Below are 22,918 nucleotides of genomic sequence, written 5' to 3' on the forward strand. Positions count from 1 at the left end.
GGTAGGAACACAACAGCACCACCAAAATATCAGGGAAATAATACTGGGGCCGTGGATGCGGTAAGACAGGAGCTTACATCTAGTTTAAGTTTTCCAACGAAAAAGTTAGAGGTTATTCTGCATTTCTTATTTACAGGCAAGCACGATATTTTGAATAGGAGCATAATTTTTAAATTGCTTGGGACATTAGAGACCTCTAGACACATCAACCCAGCACATCTGGAGGCAATGGAGTTCAAGGCAAATCCAAATTTGAGATGGAGAGATATTACTATCACCACCTGGTCTTCCCCGGAGATAACCAACCTTGTTTGGCGGCATAAGGACAAATTCTTCTCATGGGGAATTGCGCTGCTGCAAGTGCTCCCACCTTGCTACCCTAGCCCATTGTCACCAAGCACTAGCAACTTCAGTGCTCCAGGTATTGGGATCCTGAGAGGAGCCATAGGATCTGATTTCTATAAACATCTACCTTGCACCTTTTTTAAGTCATCAGTGTGCATACAGAGGGCCACTGTTGCGAAGTAAGCTCTCAAGTGCACCAGGCCAAGAAAGATGGTTCAAGGATGAGAATTATGCAATTGTCTGCTTGCGCATGAAATCTCGGCAGGAAACAGAAAGCATATATTCATGCGCACAACTACACCTTCTGCTATAAACTTGGTGAGAGGATTACTCATCATCTGTACTTTGTTCATTTTCGCTAGCAACCTCAGTTTTGGCACAAGGAACTAAATGTAGCGCGGCTATTATACACCCCTTACAGCAAGCCCCTGATATCTCTTATTCCCAAAAGAACCAATAATTAGACACACGACTGGTACAAGTAAAGGACAACAATGAATCGAGCCAATCACCACGTGGCTGTGACTTACCACCTGACTATGCTAATAGCACAAGCAATATTTAAAAATGTGTATTCCTGGGCTAAAATGTGTTCGGTATTGGGGAGGAAACTGGGAACCAGACATGGTCTGACTTTGTGTGCTCTTTTGTGGTACTCTGTTTTCAGGAGACATGGGCTGTACCACCTGTACACATCAACAGTTTTAAAACATTCCATCTGTCAACTACCTCACCTTCCTGTGACCCCCCTAGGCGGGGATCTGGCGATATACGTCGTGGCCATGGTCAATGCCAAACCCTTCCTTTACAAAGCCGATACATCATTCTACCAGATACGTGGACTTAAATTTGCGAACAACTTACAGTTGGGCATTGCAACTTTTTATAACAAGATTCCTAAAGCAGACAAAAGCTATGTTTTGTCAAAGCTGGATTTTGATATGGACTCCCTACCACCAAGAGGTGGTAATGAGCTGGGTCTGTTGTGGGGGGTGATTTTAATGTTCATCTTTGCACCCATGTATCGGGTTGCCCCTGGTTTTACGGATGTTGATGGGAATACTATGTTTCATTTTTCGCATGATACGCTTGGTAATAATATTAATCATCCGATGATGAAGTTCAATATGTGTTCCGCCAGCAAATATAGCAATATGAATGGTTTTCCCTAATGCCTTTGTGGCTAAGGGTGAGGGCTCAGGGACTGACTTTATTTTACTGTCTGCTAACTTGGTCAATAATGTTGGGTGATCCTCTGTTACATAACCTTGCTACGAGTGACCACCTGCCCCAAAGCTTAATTGTAGACACTTCCAACTAAAACATGGTGCTTTGTCTCACTAGGTGAATCACTGGTATTTCTGCCCAAAAGGAGAAAGGTACTCGCATTAAATGGGAGTTTGTTAATGTTGAAATATTTTTGTCCCAACTGGTTGAGGGAATCGCATCTTTTTGAGGTTTGTTTTATATGTAGAGGCTTATGTGCCTAATGTAAAGACTGTATTTATTACCCTATCAGAGGCAGTTAAGGGAGAATTATGCAGGCCAACAAATGGGGGTTCAGAGAAGAGAAGGGGATGGATTGATGCAATATGCTCCAGATTCCACAAAGAGTTAATGACCTTTCCATAAAAAGCCCAGGTCCGTCCCTGAAGTCGCTCTCTGTAGGAAGGCCTATAAGATGGCAATTGCAGATAGGAAAAAAGCACTTAAATCAAAGGCTTGGGAAGATCAACCGGAAGCTAGCCTCAAGAACGACCAGAAGGCTTTTTGGAGTTTCATAAACTTCGCACTTGTATAGAAAACTGTAACCTTCGCACTTGTATAGCGCACTACTCACCCGTTAGGGTCTCAAGGCGCTGTACACATACCACTGTGGAACCCCTCCTGGCTTTTCCCTGTGAGGCACCCACTCCTGGACAGCCCCAGGGTGAAGCCAGGCATCCAAGCACTGTGAGGGCCGTTGTGGAGATTAAGCAAGCTACTGCCCAGAGTTACAGAGTGAGACCCATTAATTAGATTAGGCACCGAGGCGAGAATGATCTGGTCCAAGGGAATTGAGCCCAAGACTGCTGAGGTGGGAATTGAACCCTGGTCCCAGGCCAGATCTCTGCATCAAGGTCTGCCGCTCTAACCATTGTGTCACACTTCTCCACTTCACCATAAACCAACCATTCCTTAATAACTCTGAAGTACCCAAGATGCAGCAAAGGTTTATTTCCTCCCCAGGTGCAGCCCCTCCCCGGAAGAAGTGATAGAGGCCATAAGATCCTACCCTATTGGGAAAGCCCCTGACATTGATGGGGTCCTTGTAGATTTATTTAAGAGTACTCTTGGTTTGTGGGCCCCTTTGTTAACCAGCGTCTTTAGGGTGGTACGTTCCTCTGCAAAAATTCCATTATGGTCCAACTTGTCAATAGTCCCGATATTTAAGAGAGGGAATCAAGAGGGCCGTAGCTGTTTCCACCCAGTCCTTCTCCTGGACTCCATGGTAAAGACCTTGGGTCGTGTCTTACTCTCCCGCCTTGCGGCATTGGATGAGGAGACCGACACATTATAGAACATCCAATATGGGTTCAGGAGAGGGATGGGGACCGAAGATCACTGTCTTTATCTTTCCCTCCTACTGGGGAAATACACAGTTGCTAAGCGCAGCTCTCTACACTAGAGTTTTATGGATCTGTCTAGTGCCTTTTACTGTGTATCCTACACTACATTGTGGGATATAATGAAAGATGTTCGCAGACAAACTGGGAAAAAGACTGATTGCACGCGTGGTGACCATCCAAGTAAATGTATGTTTAAGCAGAAATAACAAGAATTTGTTGTAAAAGCATGTGCCGTCTTTAATATCTTTTAAATGTCTCTGGCCTAGTGGCAACTCAAAGTTTTCACTTCCAAGTCACACCATTTTTAATACTGCGTAAAGCATAGGATTTTCTTGTCATATAGTTCATGTATTATTGCGGTTTCACTATCTCACTATGACGCTTCAATAAAATGGGATATTCTACATGTTTTTCTTCTTCTCACCCAGGTGAAAAAATCTCCATCCCCTCATTTAATGTCCTTCAACTGCTGCCAGAGAAGCTTGACCAGTTCTATCGGTACCGCGGCTCTCTGACCACCCCACCCTGCCACCAGAGTGTGCTGTGGACAGTCTTCCACCAGAAGGTGCAGCTATCGAAGTCTCAGGTCTGTTCAAGGTCGCACAGGTGCTTGATGTAGCATTTGCCCTCTGCTCACTTCGATTAATTTGTGCACAGGGTGCATGCCAACATTTATAAAGTGGAGACGCAGGCTGAGGTCTTTGCTGGAGGGGCTCTCAGCTTTGTAGAGAATGGCACATCAGCCTACGCTGTGTGCAGAGTGCCCTGATTCCCGGTTCAAATTGGACACCTCAGGGTCAAGCTCAGTACAAAGCACATATGAGGATGGGGGTCTTTCTTTAGGGGAACACATTATGGGTCAACCATGCCCAGGTACATGCTCCAGACCATTTAGGGGGTATACACAGGGGCAAGTCTTAACCGAGAGCACTGCTAGAGTATTACAGAGTACATGCTCATATCTATATGGGGCACACAGAGTCATGTTTTTACAGGAGGTGCTCATATCCTTGCAGGAGGGGCACTCAAGCACAGGTCTCTAAAGAGCCTCCACTTAGGCCCTTATTAAAATACTAGGGAATCTCAGTGGAGAAATTTCACACTGATAAAGATCCAGAACTGCTCCATGTGGTTATTTGATGGTGTGGAATCACCACCTGATTCCAAGTTAATGAGACCAGAACGGAGAATGGCATGCAAATGTGGTATTACTGCAGCCAAGATCCAAATATTTTCCCCATTACCCATCTCTTCTTGCCCACCCAGCCAAACTAATTTCACCTGCAAAAATGTCTTGGGTGTGGTTATGCTTCTCATACCACTTTGGTAGACCCACTACTGGCATTCTCTCAGTACCCTCAATGATGGTGGACTGTACAGTAGGCCTCACTCACAGGCATGTCCCTATACCCAGCATGGACCTGGCCAATCTTTTTGCAAGTAGCAACCCAGAGTCAGAGCTGTACTGAGGACTCATTCGGGCCCAGGCCTGTAGAAAGGCTTGATCATGCCCTCATCCACCCAGGTCAAACAAAGACTATGGTCTGTGCAAAGGCACTCCGAGACTCCGGTTTATACTTGGATCAAACTCGAAGTATGGCCATGCAGGTAGCATGCCCAGGACCAGATTTATACACAGTGCACTGTGTTACACCTGTGCACAAAAGACAGGTTCAAGATGTGGTCCCCTTCACACAAGAAATCATGGTTCTGTTTTTAAAGCCCAGCTAAAGAGACATGTAGTGCTGTTAAACATAGGTCTATTGTTAATATGATTATATAAACAAGGAATTTACCGTTTCAGCTGCAACCCTGCCTAATTGTTATCCACCATATTTGTCACTCTTTGTGCTGTCGTGCATCTCTAATCCAAAAATAGAGCATCATGCTTGACATTCACAGACATCATCATTATTTGAAGAACAAATAATGATAACAGTGCTCATGGCAGCTGTGGCAACTGCATGCATCTGAAATAGGAAAGGAAAGGGGAAAGGAGGAGATTGGCCCCTCAAATAGAACGTTTTCTTAGAAACTCACTGCTGAATACCAACGCTGCGTAGTCTCGACTCCGCCTCATCCCTCCTCCATGACCCCACACTTCCTGTCTTTATGTCTCAGCAGCAGAGTATTTCTCCATCTCTGCTTGTTTCCTTTGACATTGCTGTCCTATCTTTCTCTTCCTTCCTTCTTTCCTCCTTTCTGCCTTTTGTGCTCCGGGCCAAAGTGTGATGATGCAAAATTAAGTCTTAGACCCCAAGAATGAGTCACTTTGCCCACTGCCTGTAAGCCCCGGCACACATTAAGCACTTAATAGTGGGCCAGACGTGGAAGATAAATATTCCCCCATTTTAGCTTGGTACAATTGTCTTGCAGAAGACTATCCACTGTGGTCCTGAAATATAATGTGTGTGTGCCATTCTCCAAAAAAGCCATAAACCACAAACGTGAATTTAAAAAAAAAAAGAACCTTTAAAAGACATTGGGCCTTATAGTGTGCAAAGATAACCAAGGGTGTCACATTGTTTAGGCTTGACTTGTGTGGAAGTTTGCGCTGTTCATGGTGAAGATACATTCCATACATAGTCTAAAGGGGTTTACTTCAGCGTGCTGGAGCTGCTGGCTTATTTTGGCTCATGAGCCTTCCACCATCAGCTCCATGCACTGAAAATCACAACTTAAATCAGCTTATATGAGTATTTAATTTCATCTCCTTTCTAGTGGCTCCTTGGGTCTATCCTTCTGCCTTTATTAAAATGTGTGGGGGATTATTTCACATTTGAGGATTATACTCTGTAATCACACTTATTTTTATGTTTCTCATCCATTCGTTGAATATATAAGTAATGGTTTTTAGGTCTCGCCTGTGACAGCACATACACTAGCACATGCGCTCTCGCTTGCGTGAGGTGTTGTTTACTACAAGAGTTTGGAGCCAGCCAGATTAAGTCAGTGGCATAACAAAGGCCCCCCAGCACCTGCGGTGCAGGATGTGGGGGCTCCAGGGGACCTCCTCAGCACAGTGCCTTGGCCTGAGAGCTTCTGAGTGACTCCAGAGGAGGGGCTCTCCATGTACTGTGCAGAAGGGCCACTCAAGTTTCACTATGCCACTGGATTAAGTAATGTGCCCAGGGTCACATGGTGTTGCGCCTACACCAGGAGTTGGTACCCCTGGGCATAATGCATGTCCTTCAGTCACCTCTCTGCTTTTTCAACTCAGCCAGTCAATAGAATGTATCTTTAAAGGGTGTACAAGACTTGTGCCGTACTCCCATCAAATGCACAAGTGTCGAGTGAAGTAAATGAGGGCGTAATAGGAAGCAGGGCTGTCAAAGGCATCTAGATTCCGAGGAAAGCACCCTGAGTGGAGTGATGCAGCAAGTAAGAGGGAATTTGATACCACCACTGCTCTTGCAGAAGTAAATGCAGCTCTTCGTCTGCTTATGTATTTAATGATCCATTTGGATTTGCAGACATTTATAGCTCAAAATTGTGCAGGTGTTTATGTAAATTCAGAAATTTGAATCATACGGAACCATACCACAGTATACTATACAATAATAGGGCATAACATGCTATATAATGACAAACCGAACCATACTATACAATGATAGGCCATACCTTACCATGTCATATAATGACAGATCACAGCATACTGTACACTGACATGTCATACCATACCAAACAATGACAGGCCATACCATATTGTATCGTGACAGAGCATCCCATACCATAGTATACAATAGCAGGCCATACCACAGCATACTTTACAATGACAGTCCATACCATAATATACTGTACAATGAGAGACCATACCATACTACAGAGTGACAATACAATACTGTGGAAAAACAAACCATAATATACCATACTTTACAATGATAGGCCATATAATACCATACCATGCCATACTATACAATAACAGGCCATACCATACCATACTATACAGTGAAAGGCTATATACCATACTGTACAATGACAGCCCATACCATACCACACTATACAAATGGCAGGCCATACCATACAATAAAATGCTATGCAATGACAAACCATACCATAGTATACAATGACAGGTCATTCATTTTTTACCATACCATACAGTATAAAATGACAGGCTATACCACACTATACAATGACAGTCCATTCCATACTGTACCATATGATGACAGACTATACTATACCATACTATACAGTGACAGGCCATACCTCACAATACCATACTGTACAATCACAAACCATACAATACCACACAATGGAATGACAGGCCATACCATAATATAGCATACCATAAAATACCACCCTGAGACAGGTCATAGCATTACATACTATACAATTACAGGACACACCATACCATACAATACAATGACAGGCCATACTATAATTTATAGTGACAGGCCCAGCGACACCACACCATATTATACAATGACAGGCGTTACCATACCATACTATACTAAACAATGACTGGCTATATCATACCATACCAAACTGTGCAATGACAGACCACACCCTTCCAAACTACACACTGACAGGCCATATTTTATCATACTATAGTTTAAAAACAAGGGCCATACCATACAATGAGAGGCTGTACTATACCATACTGTACAATGACAGGCCATCCCTTACCATACCATACTACACAATGACAGGCCGTAGCATCCCATAAAGAAAATGACAGGTGTCCCATACCATACTATTCTATAGCGTGACAGACCGTACCATACTATACATTGACAGGCTAAACCATACTATACCATACTATAGCCTGACAGGTCATACCATGCAAAACAATACAATAGCAGGCCATATCATGCCATACAATACTATACAATAACATGCCATTCCATACCCTAGACCACTGGAATTAATGCATATCTGGGGCTTTGGGATTTTCCACACAGTTAAGGTTTTGCTGCACTTGCCGTGTAATCCATCATCTTCTGGATAATTTGCAGATCTTAACAAAAAATTTTGTTTCTATCTCAAAGGGAGCAAATTATAGTACAAATGCTGCCAGATGTGTTGCTGCACAGTGGCAAGCCCTTTACCAAGTAGTGATGTAGCATATTTCCTTTGCTGATTGCTTCATTTAGAGGTGAAACTGATACTGAAGCTCTGCCCAGACAGTGATAACAATATAAAATTAACAAAATAGTGAATTCAGTGAACTCTGCTGCATACTTTTTTCCTGCCTTGCCACATAATTCCAGAGGCCCTGAACATACCAAACCATACTATACAATGACAGGCAATACCATAAATAACATGCTATACAATGACTGGCCGTGCCGTACCATACTGTATAATGACATGCCTTACCATACCAAACCATCACATACTATTACAGACCATAGTATATATACCATATCATACAATTACAGGCCATAATACAGCATACCATACTACGCAATGGCATACCTTAGTATACAATGACAGAGATACCATGCTATACTGTATAATGACAGGCCTTACTATACCATTCCATTCCATACTATCCAACATAACTAAATAAAACACAGACAACACCAGCAGATCGAGCATAGGCAGATAGTCCAGTTCTTATTTTAATTGCTTTGTGTGCAGCAGGAATTGCCTTATCGCTGTTGTCTATGTTTGGATGCGAGTGTCAAACCCATTGCCTTGCCAACTGTTTTTCTCATTTGCAGCTGGAAAATTTGCAGGGAGCCCTCCATTCCACAGGACCAGAGAGCTCTCCGATTCCGCTGGTGGAGAACTTCAGAACGACACAGACGCTGAACCAGAGGACAGTTTATTCCTCTTTTCCAGTGGGTACGTGTGCAGACTATAAAGTAACGAGAAAAGATAATCAATTGGTTAGCACGAGGCCATCGGTCTTAGAAGATGGGGTCTGCTCACTAAATACCAGATGTAGCCAAGAGTGCAAAATTAAGTTCTGATCCTAACGTTCTCATTCATTGGCTCATTATTTGAGCCTTGACATATTACTTTATTCCTCACTACCTTTCTCTCTCTTGGATTTTTGTGCCCAAATTGGAACATTTTAGAAAAGTTTTCATTCCCAATAATCGAGTCACGTAAACACTGGATATTTTTCTAAGTTGCTTGTCATCCATTTCCAGGTTTTTTTTTTTGTAGGGGCTGGGGGGGCGTGTGTGTGTGTTTGTCCCCAAAAGAATGCCTGTGGCACCCACCCACTCAGCACCGGCCATATGCCTAAAGTGCTTGTGTTGTATGTGGGCTGGCACTGAAACCAGTACACTCGATGACCACTAGAATAGTCATACCTCATTTTTTTAGTCTAGTTTCCAAATGCCAGTTTCCAGTTTCAACCAGTCCTTTTCTGACAAGTGAGTTTCTTCTTAAAGACATTCCTAGTATCATTGTCTCCTTGCATAATCAAATTACGTTTAAGAAGCCTGTCTAAGGTCCCTTGCACAGTTGTTATCATTATTGTTTTTCGCTCATATTTAATATCTGCATGCCTTCAAAGTGGCTTTGAAGTATTATTGCAGTTTATGGTTCATGAAAGTGAACCATCACCCTATTTGTTTAATTGCTGACTCAAATCCATCATTCAGGCCGGCAATTTATTTTTCAATAGGAGGCCAAAATTTTGCAAGAATAACGATTTACCACCTACCCAATTATGAATACAGAAGGCGATGAAAGAAAAGTTTATTTCCTCATATGTCGAATTGTTGTATAGTTATCATTAATTGATCAATTTCTTCTGAAGTTCTGCCAAACAGCACACATTTCAGAAAACTATAGTCCTTCCTCTTTGAATGAAAAACAATGTACTAATATTGAAGTGAATGAAAAGTTGTTTAACAAGAAAAACTTAAGAGTCTGGTCAAGGATTGACTGCAGATACCAAACGATTTACCACCTGGCAAATTATGAATGTAAGAGAAAAGTGTATTTCCTTGAATGTTGATTTGTTGAATACTTATCATGAATTGATCAATTTCTTCTAAATCTTCTAAAGTTCAGCTAAACAGAACACATTTCACAAAACTGTTGTGCTTCTCTTTTGAATTAAAACAATACTAAACTGAATGAAAATGTGTTTGACAAGATGAATCTAAGAATCTGGTGAATAATTTACTTACGATGTAAAACAATTTACCATGTGGCAAATTATAGATGGAGGAGGTGGAAGAAAAGGTAATTTCCTTGAATATTCATTTGTTGTATACTTATCATGAACTGATCAATTTCTTCTAAAATTCAGCTAAATAGAACACATTTCACAGGACTGCAGTGTTTCACATTTGAATGAAAAAAATGTGCCAATACTGTACTGAATGAGAATTTGTTTAACAAGAAAAACATAAGAGTCTGGTGAAGGAATTACTCCAGATGATATCCAGCCCTGGGTCACATACATTCCCAACATTAATAATACTGGCACCTTGACCTCAATAGGAAATCCCAACAAGTTGAAAAGCTAATTCCAGACACTGGAATTGCTGGTACTAGGTGGTATGCTAGCTCTGGAGTGCAGAAAAATGTGTCGTTACGAGTTATACAATGAGGGTCCACTACGAAATATGAATAATCAGGAAACATATTTACACGTCCTATTCTCCAGGGTATTCCTCATTCACAGACACCTTCTCACCCTAAGATTTCATCTCTATTGAGAATGCATCGTATCCGGTAATTACATTGGCCTTTTTTCCCCACTACCTCTGTAAATGGCCCTCGTGGATCATAAGCAACTCGAGGTTGGTCAGTAGGTATGGATTAGAGATCCTAATTATTTTCCCTTGTTCCCTACAGGTTCCACGTTCACATATTCTGCTGGTAAGTAGCTGTTTAATTATTATTTGTAAAATTATTAGTATCGTAATTGCTCCATTTGTGCTCAACACATCTATAATAAGGATTTTATTCTTCACAGAAATAGTGGTAAATGCATGGAACAGTGTTACAATAGGATTGACTCAATATTAGGGGTATGCAAAGTTATAAAGTTTTCCTTTTACTCTAAATCTCCCATATGATTACTAGTACTGTGCAAACTTTTGCTGTGTATGTATTTTCAGTATAAAAACAGAACTTTTGTCCTCTTTTTAAATTGTTTTGAGATATGCAGACCAATTTCAATTTAATTAAGCAAAGGGTTTAAAATTAACTTGTAAGAAAATGCCACATCTATTTTCAGCTTATGATGTAATATTTTGGGTTTATGGAACAAAACCAGGCCTCGCATAAATTTAGGCAAGAAAGAAAACTCACAAGCAAGCAGGGTAATAATTCGGATCTGTGAAGGGCTTGACTCTCTCGATAAAAAGACAGCACACTCATAGTCAGTTACAATATAAAAGCGCAAGGGACAAATAGATTGTAGCATTTCAAGCGCAAGAGCAAAAGGAATTGGGGTGAGTGATGCCTGTCGTTTTATAGCAGATAGAGTAGTTATGATCTGTAATAAAGGAGAATTGGAAGCAAAATGCCTGTTATCAGAAGCCTTGTATCATTCCACTTCAATTTACAAAGTGCTGTTTTTACAAAAAAATACATTTTTACTTGTTTTTTTAAAACATCTACCTTTCTCTTCATGATCCAAATACTTGACAAATATGACATCAGGTGAAGCATAAACTCCACCAAAACCCAATGCCTCCCAAAGGTGGGACACCGTCCCTTCTGATAACGCCCGCAAGATAAATGAATGACAGCTAAAGTGTAGGTCTCAAATAGCACGTACCTGCCAGCCAAATATTTGGGCTCACTGGTCCAGCACAACTCTCCAGGTGAAGTCCTCCCAGGGCATCCCTAAGGCTACATCTGAATCTGATCCATACCAACAGCATAACTACAGATCGGGCTGACATGCATAGTGAGATCGGGACACTGTTTGTTGTACTTCACTCCAAACTATGGCGCCTGCTTCCCCAGCATTAATAGAATACCAGTCCACAAGCACGATAACAGCTGGACCCAACATCAAGCTGCTCACACCTCACCAAGCGAATGTAATCTTACGAAGTGATCACTCTTTATAGCCAGTGTGTGCCACATCTGTCACTCCTTTGCCGATACCCCGAAAGCTCAGTAGAACTCCTTTTAAGTTTGATGGGGCACTAGGTAATCTTTAGAGGAAAACACCTATTTTTTCTTAGTGGTGCCTTCTCAGTGATTGTAAAGAAGTTGTGTGTTACAAAGTAGCGATTATGGAAATTTGGTGTGCTCTAAATTAGAGTCACTATAGCACATACACAATACGCTGAGGCCTGCAGACTGTGTACTGTGAATTGGTTCTCATGACACTGTGAACAGTGTGCTACACATGACACTTACAGTATGATACATACTTCACAAATGGGAAATCTGTCAATCTGAGAGTTTTCTAACAATATGACCAATTGAGCACTTCCGATCTATTTGTTTCTGGTATAACTGGCTCTGGGGATTTTTCTATTGACTGAGGCACAGTAATCCATACAAATTTAATTTTAAGCAGGAAGGCTCAGCACCAACACAATATCTACTGTCATTTGTCATCATGGCTGATCTGAAAGAACTAAAAGAAAAATACCCTTAAGAAACAAGGAAAAAAAGTGGGTCAGGAGAGACTAATGCTGAACCTTGACCTTGGAACCTCTTGTCGAAAGAATATCGGAGCCTAAAGCCAACATGGACCTTATATTACAGCGCCTCCCATGAGATGGTGGGGCTAAGAAACGAATTCTAGACCTCTCAACCAGACTGACAGCATTAGATGCATGAAGTGCTGGCGAGGGTCTTCATGGAGAGAGGCCACTTGTGAATGAATCCTGGCAGTACGTTCTATAAGTACATTTATTATATATTCTTTGCTATTTATAGTGCAGGCTGAGACAACCTCCAAATAGTGTTTTGAGCTCTACGTTTGGTGAAAGAAAAAATGTATTAACTGCGGCTGTCTCCTTTATCTACGTAGATTAGAAACACTAATGTGTCAGGTTGGTGAACAAATACATGCAAAAACTCATATGAAGGAGAAATGAAACATGAGTGTTTACTTGTCCCAAACTCAGAATATATGGCACAGATACACGAGCACTGAGAACAGCGGTCCACCCTAATTTCTGCTGAAGTAGCTCATACAACAGCTCAGTGAAATGTAATTTGATGATCACACATCTATCCTTGTGTCTTTGCCCTCCTGAGTCTGGATTAAAAGGTGATACTATGTAACCCAAATTCTATACCTCTCCCAATAGGTGAAGTGGTGGCCATTGTGTTTGGGATTCTCTTTGGGTTCCTGGGGCTCTTCTTTGCTGTGCATGTCATCACGAAGAGTATCAGGTGAGTTCTAAAAGACCATTTGGTTAATTTTGATTTTGATCACATCCTCCGACTTCGGACGGGCTGATGGGGGCATTTACACTCTCCGTGTCTGTTTCTGAATGTGTTAGTTACGGTGGTTCCACTTTGTTTTTTTAATGTATTTTCATTTTTTAAAATTAATTTTAAAATCAGGTGCATGACAATAGAAGTATGGCTAATGGGCATATTATTCTGCCTATGAACCAAATACTCAATAAACCTATATCTAATAAATGTGTAAAATAAACAAATTGTAGAGAAAGAAAAAAATAAAGGAAGGAAAGAGGAAATAATTATGAGTATCAACCTCCTCAAAGTTATCGTTTTTTTGACATAGAGTTCCCCCCAAAAATCTCACAAAACATGACATTTTCCAACCTAATTTCTCATTTGTATGGAAGATCATCCATAGAAGCCCGTTTAGCAATACCTTGAATCCATGAAAGAATGTCTACGTTTTGTATTACTTTTCAAATCAATAAAGTAAACCAAAGCTCTTAAGAAACTCTAATGTACTAATCACTGTTTTGCACTGTTTTGCATGTCATTTACTAAAATGATTTTCTTTCCTGGCTTCAAGTTCATTCCCATTATGATACTAATTCTACAAAGGCCTTTTCCCACAATCGATGAATCAGTGGGCTTGTATCAAATAGATACAGTAAATGTGCTATACTCATCAGTAACAACAATGCATTTCTTTTAGATGTAATGTAAACATTTTTTGGCGGGAGGGAAATACATACTCTACAATATCCCTTATACAGTGAGCTTGTATGCATAGCCCGGGCTATTAGTTAGACTTACTTAGGTAACTTTTTGCATCTCTGTGGAGAATAAGATCCATTTTTCATTCAATAACAGGCATTTTAAGAGCAAACTCTCCTCCCTTTGTACATCAGTAGAATTTGTAGATGTTATCATACATAATTTCAATTTTTGGTATCTTCCTTTCTCAAGCGGCTCAAGAGTACATTCTGGCTTCAGGTGCTCAAACAGTTTCCTCCTACCCTCCTTCCATATCGGTTTTATGGTGAATAGTGTCGGTTTTTATCATTTCTTTTACTTAAAAGCTCAACCATTCATCTTTGGGAATCTTTTGATTCCTAAAGTGCATCAGCTTGAGGATCTACGGGGAAGTTTCTGTTGTTGTACAATTTTCATATGTTACTTTGAAGACTTATAGACAACACAGCCAAGACTCTAAAGGAAATAGTATACACATAGATTTTATTGCATAGAACTAGAGTTTCTATATAAACCCAAATGGAGTTCTTTTTTTCTGGTAGGCTTATGAAAGTTATATGTTGTGCAGCGAGGTAGTGCACTACTCTTCACCTAATTTATTTTTGACAAGGAGTTGAAAGGGGTGATGGGTAGGAATCTGCTTCATATTTTTTTTCAGAGAAATGTCATATTCATATTTTTAAACTTGCAACTTCCATCAAAAAGATAACTGTAGGTGATAACAGTACACTTCTAAGTATTGGGAAGGGATTACATAGGGGGCTACAGAGATTATTCATGATAACAAAGGTTATCACAACACTGCAAATACACGTCACTATACTGCTTTCTATCATATATATTGTGAAGATTACATGTAAACACATTTAGAACATAATCCAGTGTATGTGTGTGTGCGGCTCATATTTATTTTTTGCTTACTCACCTGCTTTATATTTTAGCACATTTTGAATATTGCTAAATTGTAATACAGTCTCTGCCATCACAATAGCTTCCCAAACAAGAATCGTCACTGGGAGCACTTTTCTCTTCAAGTTTAGTTTTCAATAGAATATTTCTCAAAGAAAAGCCATACAAAGATTACTTGGTGTCTGTCCATGTGTGGGACAAGCTGTGTTTTTTTAAGTAACTTTCGGTGCTACTGCCCGTCTGTACTTCGTCTTTACCGGTGAGTGAGGTTTGCACCTGATGCTGTCTGTACTATGTGAGCGATGCTTAAACTCTGAGCATCTTTCTCAGGTCAGGAACTTTCGTAGGGCTGTTCCCAAGCTGTGCACGTGACTGGACCTTACAAACGTAAGTCCGATGCTCGTCCAGTTCTACATCCCAGACAGGCTTGCACTGGTGATGCCTGTTTTTGATGTGAGTGAATGCCCCTACAGGTGCCAGGGCTGTGCAAAGGATGTCTGTACTGAGCATGTTTTGCTTGTTACAGAAGCTTGCACTTCTGCCGTCGGAGTGCGTCTCCTTCATAAAAGAGTAGCCTCCAGCATTCCAGTTATGTGGAAACGACTGGGTCGCAGGTACCTCTATTGAAAGTTACTTGAAACATAGCGGCGAGCAATTTTGTTTTCCTTTCATTTGCTTTTGGGTGTTACGAAAATGGACATGATGCATTGTGATACATTTTTGTTGACTTTAAACATTTGACGTCTACATCATTGTGCCACAATGCAGTCTTCAGTGAGGTGCATACGACTTAGAGCATTTATTCCCCGTCCCCCCATGAATTGATATTTGGTAGTTAAAGGAATAGAGAGAGTCAGAAAAGAGAGTCAGTAGTATCTTTTACCCAAGCAACAGCTTTATTGACGGATGCTACTCTTCTAAGATATCTATAATCAAAAGTATAGATGTTCTGGGGGATGTCTGAGCGTGTGGTTTCTCTATAGGTTTTGGTCTCTTTCTCACTTTGAGACAATTGCCTGTAAGTCGTGTATCTTGAAGTGTACCTTTGAAGTATGGCGTGTCAGCCCGCGAGATCTGAGGCCATGGCTGGTAGGAATTATGCAACGTAGGATATATATAGATTACATGCCTACTGACTGACACTAAGATGTAATTAATATGAGGGTTTTCTTTACTTTTAGAGGCCTAAGGTGTATGAGCTACCCAACCTGAGGGGTAGTTGTGCATTCAGATGATTAAGCATGTAGTGGCAATGTAGCCAGAGAGTAGCCTTGCTGCTAGAGGCCTGGGTCTGTAGCACGTTTGAGGGATGCTGTTGGAGTCAGCTGTCTGAGTGATACGCTTGCTATCCAAGGTGAGAATCTGTGAAATCAGTATAGAATGTGGAAAGGGTCTATTGTATGTGTTTGTACTGTTTGTGTAACCTGAAGGACAGACCGGAGGCCTGAATTAAAAATATCACTGCGACCCTGTGAGTCCCTACTTCAACCTGCAGCCTCCATGTGTGTAACTTTGAGGATAGCTTTTGTGTGTGGAGCCTCAGACGGTGTTAAGATCTGTGTAACCTAGGCATTGTTCTGCCACTTGAATATCCAGAATGTAAGTTGTATGGAGTCTCAGTTCTGTAAAGATAGAGCCTGGGACTTCTCTGCTTTCCACAGCTAGCTCTAACTCCAAACAGTGTAGAGCAGATGGAAGTTTCAGAAAAGTGTACATTTAGCTCACGATATTCCACAAACGTTTGCAATACATTTAACTTATTCCTTAAATGAACTACTTTAAAAAATCAGTAATACTCTTCTTCATCAGGTTTACTGACGTTCACGTTTGGTTCCTATGTTAACAGACTATGGCTGTAGTTCTTGTAAGCTGATGGACTCTTGCAAACCGTACTCCTTTTTCTTACCCAGGGATCCATATGAAAAACTGTGTTCTGGAGAAGTGTACTCTGTACCACTTGTCAAGTCCAAATTGTTCAAGTAGAAGTCCCCAAAATATGTTTGTGACCAAGGCCACACTAGTTCTTAAAGCTGAATTACCTGTGAACTAGCATAGTAGAGCGTGAATACATTGAAGGCGGTTAGTACCTTCAAAGTTATCCCTAACAAGAGCCATAAAATGTGTTTGTCCCAAGCCCCCAAAATCCTTCAGATGTCCCTGAGGTACAATGCCACTGCCATGTTCCCACAATGCAGGTGTAGCACTCTAGCTAATTCTATGTTTAGAACCTTTGAGGGACAATGGAAAAAGATGTTATTAGTTCTGTACCTGGAGATGGTGAGCAGTTGAACTAAACCAGTGCTTAAAAAGCTCTGTTGCAGAAACAGACACTTGAAGTCAGGGAGTTACAGTTTTATTTGATTTGGAAATCCACCCCGTGAGAAAGGACAGATTTCCATCCAAGGTAGGCAACAAGCTAAATTTCATTATCCAGCTGTGTATACTTTTCAACTATGTGCGCTTGCAAAAGATTACTCCACCCTCCGTTACTTTATCTTTCTTATCTGGCTATTTTCGGAGTATCGCCTAGTGCATGTCTTTGCTTATTTTTTGCAAGTGTGCTCCACCCTGGAGCCTTATTTTTCTTTGTACTTCAGGTATGACCCTGAACATCTTTTAGTCAATACATGACCAACGTTTAGAATCAAATGTATGCTTGTATGACAGATGCTCATTGGATCTTAAAATATTAGAGCAGCAGGTATCCAAATCATCTCCATGGCGGCCCGCTGACAGCACCAACCCTGTAAATTGGCTGCTACTGCAATGTCTGTACAACAGCTGGGGAGAGCTGGATCTGGGTCCCTTTTGGATGGTGACCTGTCCCTCTTTGTCTCTCCCACAAAGAAGCCCTTCTGTTCATTTTATTTAAATGGAGGAGGGGCGCTCCTCGTCCACACTGCACATGTTATCTTCATTCAGTGCCGCTTTAAGAAATCTAGGACCAAAGAAAAGAAAAGTGACAGAAGCACTGCAATGCCGAAGGGGTCTGCCGGGGGAGATGAGGTTTGTAATGTGGAATAACCGCATCATTGTTGGCTTAGGGCCCGTTTCACTATCATTTATGATGATGGTTAGTCCAAGTAAATGACAACTGCGGCTGTTGTTCCTCTGGTAGAAGCACATGTCAACCCAGTGAGAATCTAATAGTCTTATCTTTTAACACTTTTCTCTGTGTGATTACTGTCTCTGTTTGCCTGTGCCCTAACCTTGTCCTACTTTCTGCCCCTGTAAAGAGCAAGCAAAAGGACCGGACAGAAGGACATTGTGCTGAAATCCTCCAGTGCCCTCCCTTCTGAACAGGACTCCAGTGCCAACATCTGAAAGCAATCCTGAGTGCCAACATCTGAAAGCCGTCCTGGGAACAAAAAGACCTTTTGCAGAGTGTCAAGTGTATCCATTAGACAAATCAAAGATGCTATGTCAGGCCCTCGCTGTATTCCTACTCGGAGACACAGATCGGTGGACTCAGTGTTACGGACTCAAGGTTTGGGGTGTGGCCCAACAGCTGGATGCTTGACACAGGATTCGACAAATGGTACTTTTAGTGGCTTCTTACTGTTTGCATCACCGAGGACATACGGATTACTGCTACATGATGAAATATGTTTGGGCACTTGAAACGTGTGCAGTTCCCTTTCAGGCCAACCTTCAAGTAATAGCTGAATGTATATAGCACAATTGACCCATTACAGGGCCGCTATCCTACCACTGTTATGCATTCACTCTGACACCTCACTTCATCAGACTTGAAAGGAGGAAATGCTGAATTGGCCCAGTTGGCTCTCAAACTTGGTACCTACCGATTACACGTAGACGGCTCCAGTGAGTTCTAAACCAAACAAGCTATTGTATATTCTCGAAAATTACTATAAATAAATGTCTAAATCTCTTCAGTTGCAAAACATGCTGTTATTTTTAGAAAAATGTTAACTCTTCATTTACCATATTGGGTTGTCATGGAGATGAAAGGGAATCAAGAGTATGTTTACTCCTAGAAGATTCCGACCCATATCATAAATAAGCATGTTCTTAATCTCCTGTATTCTCTTTGATCATGCAGGTCTCTACTGATCTACTTAGTGACAAAGGACAACTGCAAATTTGTAACTCTGGTTGAGGCAGATATTCAGTGCTGAGAAATGTAGAGTAGAAATGAAACAAAGCAACAAGTTCGAACTTTCAACATACGGGATGTACAGTGAAACGAGGCCTACCCTGGGCCCCTGAAATGTTACCTCATCAAATACATGATCCACTTAATGTTTGAGGTTTGTTTCTAAATCGGTTCTGTGTTTGAATATGATTCAATAAATGGCAGGAGTAAGATGGCAGAATGAATTCTTTTCCCAACTTTATTGTTTTAAGAGCTTAAAAGGTGGGTAGGAGAAGACCAACATTAAAATGTCTTGAATTGGAAATTGAGACCAACATGCCAAATGCAGAATTAAAACTTCTGAAAATAGTTTTAATTACCATTGTCTAATGTGGCTTTAACTAGAAAGCATTATACTGTAGATCATTGATATGTAGCAATTGCATATACTACTGTAACATACTCTTTGCGTACTTACAGGACAGCCAAGATTTGAGTGTTAAGAAATGTGGAATTGCATTGTGCATCATTTGCCAACTCCTTGCTTCTGAGTGAAGCTAGAGCCCGAGGACTTGTCATCAAATACTTGTGTTCTGCAATTTCACAGAGGATGAACTACATACCTAATGCAACAAACACCTTCTTTCCTTATGAAATATTTTAAGAAAAAATGCTAGAATAAAACACAACTCAATGTCACAATTTTCATTAATCTGTATACTGTATGTTTCCCAGATTTACATGCACAGTGTAACTGGGATGTGCAATGTTTAGCCCTATTTGGTTTTGTCACTGTGCTTTTAGGCCATGTTGTACAGCAGCATGGTTGAAAGTTTTTTTTAAAGTGTTGACTGTGTCATAGCAATTTTGTACAGTTGTTTGTATTATTCCCATGCTGCACAGTTGCTGTCCTGCTGTACAACATGGCCACCCAAACAATTAACAAAGCTAACAGATTTTGCATAGGTGAAACCTATTGGCTTTGCCAATGCTTGTTATTTTTTAGTGAGTAGTGCTCTTCGAAGACACAAGTCTTCACTATTTTTGTCAATTATATGATGTTCATCCACAATCTCAGTGCGTAGTTGGAGAAGGCTTGTGACTGATCTTTTCCTTCTCAAGTTTATCGGTCTCTATTCTGGCGATGTTCTGGTTTATGGTATGGTGCTGCCCACAAAGTTGGTCACTTTCTCAGCAGAGTCTGCAGGTGTTGATTTGGATGGCCTTTTAAATAATGCATAGGGTTCTGAAGATGCTGTGGGCTAGGATGGAAAACCCATGTAGTTCCTTGAATATTGGTGTGATGTGGTGAAACATCTTCAAACCTTTGAGGAAGGGCCTTGGCCTGTCGGATTACTGGGAGTGCTGCCAAGTTCAAGTCTACATTTATATTGGGGAGGACATTTAAACAAGAGACGACTATTTATCTGACGTCAGCTTCCAATAGAAAGAGTTGTTCTAGAGATACTTTTTCTAGAGAGAGTCAGTACCATGCAGTCAGCTTCATGCCCAAAGCTAGCATCCCATTCACCACTATGTGTATTCTCCATTGTGTCACGCTGTGTAAAACAGGTATGCACCGACATACGTCCTGTGCTCGCTGTGTCCTTGGCACCAAGCAACACTGACTGAAGAGCCCCAACAAGTCTGAAACTGGTCTTGGGTTGCCTATGTTCTAGTGCAGAGATTTCCTGGCTTGGCAGATCTGGCAGGACCGTTCCTATTGGAGAAGGGATCAAGACTAATTTACAGTTGCCTGGGATTCATCTGAGGTAGCATGATGAGCAAAAAGAAAACATGGCTTGGGATGCAGCCCAAGGAATTACCAGTGCCTAAGAGTCATTCAAGGTTTTCTTCCATCACGTTTTTTTGTAATTTTTGATTCTACCTGAGAGCAGTAGATATTGCAAGATTCACTTTACATTTCAAAGGTCAGTAGGCCTCCAAAGTACCTTAGTTGACAAAAAAATACAGCCATAAGGCCGCCCTTTAGAGCCCCTGTAGTGAACAGGCAGGTAAGAATCATTTAGACAGTGCGCTTGTCTAGCCATGTCCTGGAAACGTATGTGATCACGCAAATGTTCTGTGCTCCGTAAGAAACTCTTCAATTGTCTTCCGTCCTCTAAACCTTCAAATTGATATTTCTCAAACAATATCTAGATTTTATGAATGTAATACAAGTCTAATTTCAGCAAGCAGATTTCTAGGCTTATTCAGTGCATCTCTCCTACCCTCTTTAGATGGTTGGGATAACAGTCAAATTCTCTTCCCCTAAGCAACATAATAAAACTTATATTCTTCTTTCTAAATTTTAATAAGGAATACAAATAGCAAAATTAAAATTGAAACATTGTTTCAATTTGATCCATAGCATCTCAGTCTGTCCAGGTGCTTGTAGAAAGAAGGCATTTGTCTTGGTTAATGTTGGCGCAAGGATTTCCATTAAACACACTTCCGTAGTGCCAGACACTGCTAATCTTAAATGCCTGCCATGTGCACGTGGCCAGAAAAGGTTTATTAGAAGCAAGCATGTACTCTGTAGGTAACATGAAATAAGTGACAAAATAAAACAACAAACATAAAGCAAAATGTGCCACCATCGCCCTTTTGCACCACTTGGTTTAAAGACAAATTCCACTTTTTGTCCGGATAAATGCCTCACCTCTGAAATCATTTTCATCTTTATTAGAGCTTTTTTTTGTATAGCATACCCTAACTATTTAGTAGCAAGATATTTGTAAGTACCAGTCATGAATAGGGTGACACATACATTAAATCAACCAAGTTACGAACTCTAGTTAGTGCATTTCTGTGAAACTTACAAAAGACTAACTTTTTAGCTTGACACTGATTGCAACCAACTTAGTTCTAAGTTGAAAAAAATTGTTGCTAGAAAAACAGGCATCTGAGATAGGCATATTTAGATTGCGACTGGTGTAGCAGATGTGCACTATGAGAAGTGACTCCTGTAGTTTCGGGGGTAGGGGTTGGGATGTTCCACCCCATAATATTTGTATTTTGTGATAAATAGTTGGGTACAGGTACTTTTAGTTGGGTATAGTTAGGTGTCTGCTGGATTTCACCAGGAATTTTTACACACAGACAAAAACCCACACATACTCTGCCTCTCTGTTTGTAAAGACTTCAAAAATGTTGGGTATTTCACAGAATAATGTCCTTTCTCTCACTTAGTACCTACCACTCTGCATTCCTTTCTCTTTCTCCTGCCCCTTAAGCCCCTTTTGTGCACCCGGATTGTCATATAATGTATTTTAACCTTATGTGCCAGCGTGATTGTTGGGAAATCTGTAGCTCACAACCCACCAATCTTACTGACCAAGCTATGCGCATGCTTTTACTCCTCCCCCCCCCCCCCCAGTTATCGCCACAGCTCCCTCTTGATGACTTCAATCTTCCTCTCTTATTTCCTCCGATTGTGATTGTCACCATCTCCGCCAGACTTCTATTCATTAAAAATGATTCTTCACTGTATAACAACTTTTCTCTATTCCATTTCCCATCTTTAATTACCTACTACTGATTTTCTATTTCTCTATCTCCACCAAGAACATTCCCACCTATCACTCTCCTCAAAAGAGAACGAAGATCAGATAATCCCTGTTCCCTTTCTCCAGTTATCTCCTTTGTCCTTCACTCCATCTACACTTCCTATTCACTGGATATTAATGACTCTTTTAGTAACTTTTCATCAAAAATAACACATTTTGGATTCTTTTCCATTTATGCAACCGTTTTCAAGATCTTGTAAACGAACAGTCAGGGCGTCCCCCCTCGTTGCTGGTGCAGACAAATGTATAGCTAATTGATGAAAATGTTTGAGACAGACCCATAGTTCCATTTTGTTATATAGCACTTGAAACAAAGAGTTTCAACGCATCAACAGTGAGTG

General features: G+C 40.9%; 1 protein-coding gene across 1 annotated transcript in view; it reads left to right on the plus strand.

Moving 5' to 3' along the window:
• CA14 (carbonic anhydrase 14) overlaps window positions 1-19,388 on the plus strand; it is a 76,544-nt gene extending 57,156 nt beyond the window's left edge. Inside the window, exons 7-11 of the mRNA XM_069218219.1 lie at window positions 3,383-3,540; window positions 8,621-8,744; window positions 10,722-10,745; window positions 13,151-13,235; window positions 18,149-19,388. Coding sequence (XP_069074320.1) covers window positions 3,383-3,540; window positions 8,621-8,744; window positions 10,722-10,745; window positions 13,151-13,235; window positions 18,149-18,236 — 479 coding nt within the window. The 3' untranslated portion in view covers window positions 18,237-19,388. The remainder of the gene's footprint in view (window positions 1-3,382; window positions 3,541-8,620; window positions 8,745-10,721; window positions 10,746-13,150; window positions 13,236-18,148) is intronic.
• Window positions 19,389-22,918: the final 3,530 nt, after the last annotated feature.

This window comes from Pleurodeles waltl, chromosome 12 (assembly GCF_031143425.1).
Source record: "Pleurodeles waltl isolate 20211129_DDA chromosome 12, aPleWal1.hap1.20221129, whole genome shotgun sequence".
In the NCBI taxonomy this organism is placed as follows: domain Eukaryota; kingdom Metazoa; phylum Chordata; class Amphibia; order Caudata; family Salamandridae; genus Pleurodeles; species Pleurodeles waltl.